We start from the raw sequence: 9,464 nt of genomic DNA on the forward strand, positions 1-9,464 counted from the left end.
TCTCGGATGCAGAGGTGCACCGGTCAGCGAAGCGGCAACCGCAGTCCAGTTAAACAGGATTCAGCAGGGCTTAGCTGGGCCCAGCAGAGCCGAGCGGCGCCCAGCAGGGCCGAGCGACGCCCAGCCGGGCTGAGCGGCGCCCAGCCGGACTTAAAGGCGCCCAGCCGGGCTGTGCGGGGCCCAGCCGGACGTGGTCCGGCAGAGCCGCCTGACTTACACCTGGCTCACAGACGGCGACAACTCTTGTTGTTGGGGTCGACTATCGACATGCGGATGCTGAACGAGCTGACGTGGCCGGGGTGTGAAGGGCGGCGCGGCACTGTGTTGATCGGCACCTGAACGCCATGTGGTTGAAGTCTCCAACTTTGCTGGCGAAGGCATCAAAGTGACGTCATCAGACCGAGTTTTACAATGACACCGTGGCATCTAGCAACCACGAACACTGAACGCCATTTATCATCTGGGTTACTACAAAACTTCGTAGATCGGATACCGTATCTCCAGCACTTTGAAGAACACCATACCGAAGCTGAGCAAGAACATGTTAGCCTTCGGTGACGCTACCGCACCTTACCTTACCTTACTACCTTACCTTACGAACCCGCTTACCTTTGCGGTCGCGGTTTTTGTAGAAGTGACAGAAGCAGAAGATGAGGCAGATCAGCAGCAAAGCGCCGAGCGCTGCCATCACAGCTATGGCCCACACCGGCAGCACCGCCTCATCCGTCTGGGGCAGAGGGCGTCACAGGTCAGAGGCACACGCCGCCACACCGCTGAGCAGCGGATGGCAACGGGGACACACTGCCGCGCGAGCTGAGACGCGGCATGCGTCGCCGGGCCCGGCCCGGGGCCTCTGTAACTCTGTCGTTCCGCAGAAGTCAATATCGGGCCTCGAAATTGTGGGACACGTTGCGTATGCGGCAGGTCTAAGCACGACTATGTGAACCGCATGCGCTTGTAAGACCAGCTCAGAGACGGCGAGTTCGCTTTTCTCTGCTCACTCGGCGCCGATCCGAGTAACAACGCCGGACACTTCTCCCTCTGCCGAGAGTCGATATTTGGCGAGGCGTAGCCTCTGGCCGGCGAGAGGCGCGGGGGCCCTTGGTGAGGGGTAGCCCCCTGGCCGACGACAGGCTGCGACGGCCCCTGTCGTGGGGCAGGCCCTAGCCGACAGGAGGGCGCGGCGGCCCCTGGCGAGGGGTAGATGGACCCTGGCCGGCAGGAGGGTGCGGCGGCCCCTGGCGAGAGGTGGCCCCTGGCGAGGGGTAGACCCTGGCCGGCAGGAGGGCGCGGCGGCCCCTGGCGAGAGATGGCCCCCTGGCCGGCAGGAGGGCGTGGCGGCCTCTGGCGAGAGGTGGCCCCTGGCCGGCCGACGGGCGGCGGTCCGCGGCCCACAGACCCTGACGTTTGCGCTCCACGCCGTCCACCAGGAGAGTGTCGGCCAGCGGGTACGAGCGGCCCGCCGAGTCCGTCATGGTAAGACCGGCGTCCAGGTCCGCCTGCAGCTGGTCCACGGTGGCGTCATGATCCGCCGCCGACGTCGCCCGCGTGTCCACGTTCGCTTTGATACTGCCTGCGGACGGCGACGAAAACACTGCATCAACCGGTATGGAGCGAGACGGGGCAAGGAGGGCAAGGAGGATCTTAGCAGTGATTTGCCGACAATGTCCAGGAGGTAAAGGGCATTTGACGGCTAACTTTGATAACCTCCTCGAATCCACGTAAGTGAGCTGCAACGGGCTCATCATGCCCGTTGATTACCGCATCCATGTACCGGTGGTGAATACACTGGCGCTATTGACGGTTGGCGGTTATGGCACATCGTTACGCTCGTTAACTTGGCTTCGTTTAAGTCACTGTAAGGCAAGCATACCCAGCGTCCACTCACATGTAGTGTATACACACCCTGGCATACCCGCACTGGCTCATTGAGTCTGACCAACCCAACGCAGCCGTGAGGCGACCTTAAACCCGGGTCTCTTTGACCCAAGGGCATTTTAACTCCCAATGACCTGAATGACCTTGACCTAATGTGCGGAAATCAGTTCCGATTGAGCCTTAAAGTCAGAATGAGCACCACGTGAATACGCTTGACAAACTGGGAGCGCCACGAGCATCACCTGACCGGAGGTCAGCAGCCGTTCTGACTTGACCTAATTTCAACAACAAGCCTGACCTGACCTAACGTCAACCGCGAGCCTGACCTCTCGATAGGCGTATCCGGAGCCAGGCCGTCTTTCCGTAGCGGCTCTGGAGCCAGGAGGCGACCTCCGCGCTGAACTGCTCCTCCCTCCCGGCCACGGCGCTGTAGTCGGAGAGGAAACGCACGCCGATGTTGTGCGGCTGCGCCAGCGGCGCCGCCTGCGCCGAGCGCACGTGGATAGGTCCTGCGCGGCAGACGAGGCCGAGTCGGAGCACGGCGGCGAGCAGGTGCAACGGCCGGCCTGTCTCAGTGACAACACAGACATTGCAGCGCGTCCTTCAACGTTTGGCGGGTCAGTGGCTCCGAAGCGTCAAAGGAGCCGCTCGTTGACCGAAGGTCGCAACTGTTACACGCCAATGCGGGACACTGGCGGCAAACTGTGCTGATGAACAGGATCAGTGCGCCGGCATTTGATGCGCTGATAGCGCGTGATCCATGTACGTGACGTACACAACAGCTGACCCACCGATCATACATGGACGCCACACTGCCACGCGGTCTCACGCAGTCGCTAATAGGTCGCGCCAGCCGGGCCACACCCAACCACGTTCTAGACAAGGTGACCAGCCGGAGGCCCGGGTCAGTGCCCTGAGGCCGGAGGACACCCCGTACCGGAAAGGGCAACCAGCCGGTAGCTGGCGTCGTCGGCGGTGGTGACGGTGATGCGCAGCACGTGGTAGAAGCCGTTCTCGGAGATGGTCAGGTCGTCGAACGTCACGTACGGGTCGAAGGTGGCGCCGTTGTCGGGCGGTGTCAGCTGTCGAGTCCGCGTCCCCTAGCGGATAATCGGCCCAATGTCAGCGGCCGACCCCAGCCGTGCCTGACGTCCGTCAGAGCTCGATGACAAGCTTTTAGCCGTGGTATAGTTCGGGTTATCTTGATTAAGGCGCTTTGCATGCCGTAATAGGTGTGTTACGGATGTTTGATGACTCGCAGCTTTGGCCATTCTATTTACTGGCAGCTACGGTTCATGGCAGATAAGCTTTCGAGCGACAAACTGTCTAATTATTTAAAAGTTGTGCTGTAATATCTGCAAGATGTTAAAACTCAACCTGTTTAATCAGGTAGTGCATGTTTGCACCGTTGGAACATCACCACTGCTTCACATACGTAGTCTTTTTGCCATGAGCAACAAGCGTTTCCTCACCACAAAAAAACTGAAGGCCACGACCCAGAAACAAGCTCTTAGTCAACGACCAGCTATCGCAGCGTTAACCAGGGAGAAAGCGGACAGGCGTTCCGGCCAATATGCGCAGTCTCTTACAGACCGTCCCAGGTAAGCCATACAATATGCGCAGATTCTTACAGACTGTCCAGGCAAGCCATACAATATGCGCAGATTCTTACAGACTGTCCAGGCAAGCCATACAATATGCGCAGATTCTTACAGACCGTCCCAGGTAAGCCATACAATATGCGCAGATTCTTACAGACCGTCCCAGGTAAGCCATACAATATGCGCAGACTCATACAGACCGTCCCAGGTAAGCCATACAATATGCGCAGACTCCTACAGACTGTCCCAGTCAAGCCATAGATCCCCGTTCGAGGTGTTTTATTGGTGAATTGGTCCATTTTGTGTAATAAATTGCTCAAGTTATGGCGACCAGGCCAACATGAAACATGCCAAGCTCGGACGGGGCTATCATAACATTACCTGCCGTGGGCTAGTCTCAACTGCGACTAGCGCAACCCAACCTGGCACAAATTGACCTTCACCATGGCTAATCCAACCCAGCCTGGCGTAGGCTAGTCTCCACTTCGGCTCAGCTAAGCCAACCTGGCGTAGTTCAGGTTCCACCGCACCTACCCAACCTAACCTAGACAAGCGTAGTCTAGTCTCCACTGCGGCAGCCGACACAGCCCACGAGCTCGGCGCGGCTGAGGCGGCGTCGCTCGTGCGAAGCCTCACCCGCAAGACGGCGCGCGGGCTGGAGCCGGCCTCATACAGATCCGCCCGGAAGCGCCAGGTGTAGCCGCGCAGCACCTCGGCGGCAGCCGGGCCGCGCGTCACCGGGTCACGTATGAACACGCGTATCGCCGGCCTGACGGGCGTGAGGGCACGGTCGGCGTGAGCGACGTGAGAGGCGTGAGAGGCGTGAGAGGCGTGAGGCGAGGACGTCAGACGTGATCCGCGGCGGTCGGAGCGGGTCAGGGACACGGGATGGGACATGACAGACGGTACAGCGGGAGAGGGGCTCGAGATGGGTCGTGGGTCAGACAACACGTGGAAGTCATCGAAGAGGGCACGAGATGGGAGGCGTGAGAGGCATGACATATGCAATGTGAAACGCGAGTAGCCTGAGACGTGATGACGTTTGGGAGGAGAACGGCGACGGTGTGAAGGTAGCATATGAAACTGGGCACACACAACATGCGATACATCGGGTTGGGGGCAGCGGGGAAATGTAACGTGGTGACAGGAATCGCAATGGGCTTGAGACGCAACGACGCAGGATCGCAGATACTTGGGGCATACAGATACGCGGGAATGCTACCAGCGTGGGACAACGGTGCGGAAAATTGCAATCCGGATGCGCTGAGACACAATTCAATGTCACCAGTTGCAGTAAGTGAACAAACGTTGGCTAAATTTAGATCAAAAATGCATTTTATTTGAAAAAAGTCCGAACGGTCGGGATGTGTTTTATTTTTCTCGACGGTCGTCGGCTTTAGACATTTTCCCACGTGGTAACCTTTTCAGCTGTTCCGTATTTCAGCCAAAAACTGTATAGATTTCAAATGATATATGTTTCAACACAAATCTGGGCCGGGCAACTCACATCTCACTGCCCCTTTATCTACAGGTGCCCTCCCAAAACAACTTCAGCCGACCTAGGCTCCTCCCAGCGGACCGGCTCTCTTCCGAAGATGTGGCTCCCACCTGAGCGGGCGTCCCTTCTGGTCCATGTCGGTCCCAGTACGCGTGTCGCTGGCCACCCTCGCCTCCAGCCGCTTCTTGGTGGTGCTGAACGAGCCGCTCATGTCCGCGCTGAAGCTGACCTCGGCCGGCTGCACCACGCGGAAGCGCAGGCGCAGCCCGCTGGCCACGCCGCTCACCGCCAGCCGGCTGAAGGTGGCCACGCCCTGGCGGAACGGCTCGCGGGCGTGCAGCAGCGACACCCCGGCCGGCGGCGACACCAGCTCAGCCTCCACCTGCCACGGGCTGGACTCGTGGCCGACGGAAGACATGCGCGCCCCCTGCAGCGGAGCCGAACAGAACGGCGTCAGGCGCGGGGCCCGGTGGCAAGCTCAGGCCGGATGCGAGGAGGGGGAGGGACTAACTCAGGGCAGAAGAGGAGAGCTCGGTCGCCGTGCTACTGCGCACGCGCAACAGCGACAACGGTCCCGCGGCTGATAACCGTAGAATTTGGAATCAGCTGCAGGAACGATGATGTTCACGGGTTCGCCCTTGCTTTGCCACACACTCTATGCTCGCTGCCATTTCAGGCAGATGTCGGGGCTCTCTCTTCGCGCGGGCGCCAATCAGGGCGTCTGTGTGTGTCGTGATGGCGTTCGTTGGTTTTAGGACCCAGCGTTTAAGATAAACATCATCTTCAACGGAAGTGGTACACCTAACAATAATGTTTTGCAGTGTGAACAAGACTGTGGTTCTGAGCCACTTTCGGGTGTCAGAAAAAAAAACATGGCTGCGAAGCATGCACAATGCAGTCCTTGGCTTTGAAGCCATACAGCTGACAAATTTCCAAACAGTGTGAACAAGCCATGTTAGTTTGAGAATACTCGAACGCGTCCTCCAGCCTAAGCTCATCTTTTACTTACGGTGGTATCCTTCATGTGGAGCTTGATGAGGGGCATTATCTGACTGAGCTCCTCAATAACGCCTCTGACGGGCTGCGATTCAATCAATAGTTCTGCCGGTCGCTGGTAGGCGACACCATCAGCGACTTCCGCCTCTGCTGCCGCAGCTTCTGCCTCCTGCTCCCTTTGCGTCTCTGAAAAACTGCCAGGAAACACAAAACATATCTCCTCTCATAAGATATCTCACCTCATCGCTGACAATATCGCAAGTTGCTGTAAATCTGCTCTGCGAGCGAGGACTTGGGCACCAATACACAGGCGTCAGCACGCTGCCATCAGTCAGAACAAATGCCAAGTGGTCAACGACGTGCGAGCAATGACGCCATCCATTATGTAATTAACGTACAGACAAGCATGAACGAACCAACCACCAGAACATGCCACTCGGCTGGCTTCTTAGTTTTTGTCTGAGTCTCACGGTTAGAGCTGACCAGCATGCGGTGCGACAGGCCGAAGCGACCTGAGATGACCGACACTCACGTCTTGGCTCCGGGAACGCCGGAGAGATCCACGTCGCCGGTCTCGTTGGTGGCGCGGACGCCGCCAGTCGGGTCGGTGGCCACCGGCACCGGGTCAATCATCTGACGGTCGCGCAGGTCACAGGTCACGTATCAGGTCACGTAAGTCACTTTGGTCACACAGGTCACGTATGTCATGTGTCGCAAACGACGGGCGCGCGCACCATGTTCAGTCGCACATGCCACTGACCACGGACACACCCTAGCGAAAGGGGAGGGGGTGCGCGAGGTCCCAACAGCTCGCTGTTTCTCCGTGCCCAGATGGAGGTGAACGCTTTGGAAGAGGAACCTCCCGTGGTTTATTCCGAGCACATGCCCGAACAATGTTTCAACCACGTGAACTTGAATTTTCAAACCCTCGGCTACAACACGGAAGCAAGGTAGGCTGTTCTCCAGGTTACTCGATAATTCGATACGACCGCAGCTGAAACGTCGACAGATCTGTCCGTCCCTGCGATGGTCTGGCCTAAAACATCGTCTGTTCGATCTCACCGCCAACATCTCCGACTACTGTGCGGCACCGCGTCAGCAGCGTAGCAGTGCAGCGCGATGTTGCAGCGCGGTACGCGGTACGCGCGGTAGCGATACACCAATCGCCAGTCATTCACCAGCAATGTTAGCTGCACGGCATCATACCGCGAATCACACTCACCAGTCATTCACCAGCAATGTTAGCTGCACGGCATCATACCGCGAATCACACTCACCAGCCCCCGTCAGGGCCGCAGCAGCGGCACGACAAGCCAGGTAGCGCATCCGGCCGCCGACGAAACACCCCGGCCCAACAGTTGCCTCGGGCCCCGCCGATGAGTGTGGTCCTCACCCGTCAGCGTGCCACGGTTCTGGCTACTCTCACCACGCGAACGTGCCGACAGGCTCGCGCCGATACAGACCGAACCGAAAGGCGCCAGGGCCAGCCGCCGATGCTGCACAGTGTGGTCGGAACCGGCCGTCGCTCACCGCTATGGTCTGGACTTGAACACCGAGCGCTGCGTCCACCTGGCCCGTCTGGAAGCTGTCGACGACGCGGGCCTGTACGCGCTCTAGGTCCTCCAGCGTGGCGGTGCTGTTGCCAGTGTCGGCAGTGCCGTTGGCGGGAGGCTGGCCGATCTCGATCTGCGCTCGAGAGAGAGCAGGCGCGTGCCTTGTGAACAGGTCACAGGGGAGGGAGGAGGGGAAGCGGGTGGGGTTCGGGCCGATACCGTCGCCTGGTCTGAGACGGGCGCCGCCTCAGGGTGTTTGGCTACGGGCGGCGGGTGGCAAGGCGGCTCATTTTCGACGCAGGATTCCAAGCTGCACACAGCCAGGTACGACAAAACATCTTCGAGCGGATTTCCAGCAAGACATGACTGCTAAACTGTGTGCTAACTGGCAGACTGCCCCAAGTAATCGCATATCTGAACGCGTACGCAAGAACGTTAATTTACAATCGTAGCATGTCGTCTGCGCCGTGATCGAGTACGGACGGCCGCCTGTATTGGACGGGCAACACCAACATCTCCAGCCCTGCCGGCTGCTGTGGCAGCATCGACCTCCGGACTGCTGTGTCTGCTGTCGCAGCAGCCACAGCCACAACTGCTGTGACAGCGCCGCCGAACCCACCTCCACCTGGACGGCTGGGGCTTCGGCATCCCGGCGCCGCCTGCCGGCCGGCGCCGAGTCCTCGCGCACCACCTTCGGCACTCGCAGCTGATCTGGCGAGATGCCCAGCAGGTCCATCAGCCGCGGCAGCACGTCAGACTCGAAGAACTCCGCCTCGCCGACGTAGCCCATCTTGAGGACGATGATCGGCTGCTGGCGCACCTCGATGATGCCCGGACCACGCAGCAGCACGTGTAGGAAACCAGTCGTCCGGTCGAAGAAGTTCTGGCCGTGAGTCTGCGGAAAGAGAGATGAGGGGCGGTGTCTTAGGAAAGCGAAGCTAGCAGCTGCGTGGGAAGAAGCGTCAATAGACATTTGTGTTTCCTACAAGAAAGTTTGGTTATTGATGTGAACGGTCCTTGGATTAAATCATAATGTCTTCAGCTCAGCGTCACGACCTCTTTCGAATTTCATGGAACTGGGGCGGGGAAGATGTCAGAGGGTTACAAGAAACGCACGCGTTAGGCTTAAAGAAACGAATACAAATGCACAGATTAAAACTGAAGCTACGTTCCGTGAAGCAGTGATGTCCGTTCAGAGCATTCTGAACGTCATACATGACCGCAAAAATGTACTCAATAAGTTAATGAACTTACCAGCGTGAATACATAAGCTGAAAATAATCAAATATGACTTAAAAGCACACAATCGCCCGAGTTTACTTCCAAAGCACCTGATCCACCATAACCATTCCCAATAAGCCGTCGTGCAAACGTTTGCTGTTGGTTGGTTTGGCAGGACCTGCAGCACCAAAGACTGCATGCCGATCCTGTCGTTTGCCTGTCAAACGATGAAATGCTTCACCAATAAAACTAGAAAAGGCCCTTTATGCACGGATCACAACCCACAGCCCGCCGCAATCCTGAGCAGCTGCTCCTGTCCTGCTTCCACTAAGCGCACATAACTGGAAGCTCACCGTTGAAGTGATGTGAGGCACGAACTGGTCCGGATTTGCAGGATCAGGTGGGAGGATGTCGAACGTTGCCGGATCGGTGTTGGTCGGGTAGACGAACTCGCCCTCATAGTACACGTCGTATCGCTGCGTCTTCGGGTACCAGATCTTCAACAGGATCGCCTGCAGCGCACCAGTGAACGATTCATGTCAGAATATTCGAGCCAGATCGTGTGCCGCGAGAAGGAAGGCTGGGGCTACAACTACGCCGTCAGATTTGCTGTATCCATGTGCTGGCGAACAGCCGCCGATTAAGCCGTTTAACATCAAGGACACCAAGACAATAAGTGACGTTTTATCGCACTAATCGTCTCACTCGTAAATTATT

The 9,464-nt window shown here is 58.0% G+C and overlaps 1 protein-coding gene across 1 annotated transcript; it reads right to left on the minus strand.

Moving 5' to 3' along the window:
* Positions 1–609: 609 nt before the first annotated feature.
* Positions 610–8,875, minus strand: LOC119105245 (uncharacterized; the record flags this gene model as incomplete). The annotated part of the gene is made up of 11 exons (XM_037228714.1): positions 8,858–8,875; positions 8,146–8,421; positions 7,504–7,659; positions 6,506–6,606; positions 5,987–6,167; positions 5,088–5,404; positions 4,116–4,248; positions 2,816–2,978; positions 2,205–2,387; positions 1,401–1,573; positions 610–727 (listed from the first exon to the last, which is right to left on the minus strand). Coding segments are annotated over exons 1-11 (1,819 nt in total), but the record flags the coding sequence as incomplete, so codon positions are not given.
* Between the last annotated feature and the right edge of the window lie 589 nt (positions 8,876–9,464).

Source organism: Pollicipes pollicipes, unplaced genomic scaffold (assembly GCF_011947565.3).
Source record: "Pollicipes pollicipes isolate AB1234 unplaced genomic scaffold, Ppol_2.1 Scaffold_6137;HRSCAF=7276_pilon_pilon_pilon, whole genome shotgun sequence".
In the NCBI taxonomy this organism is placed as follows: domain Eukaryota; kingdom Metazoa; phylum Arthropoda; class Thecostraca; order Pollicipedomorpha; family Pollicipedidae; genus Pollicipes; species Pollicipes pollicipes.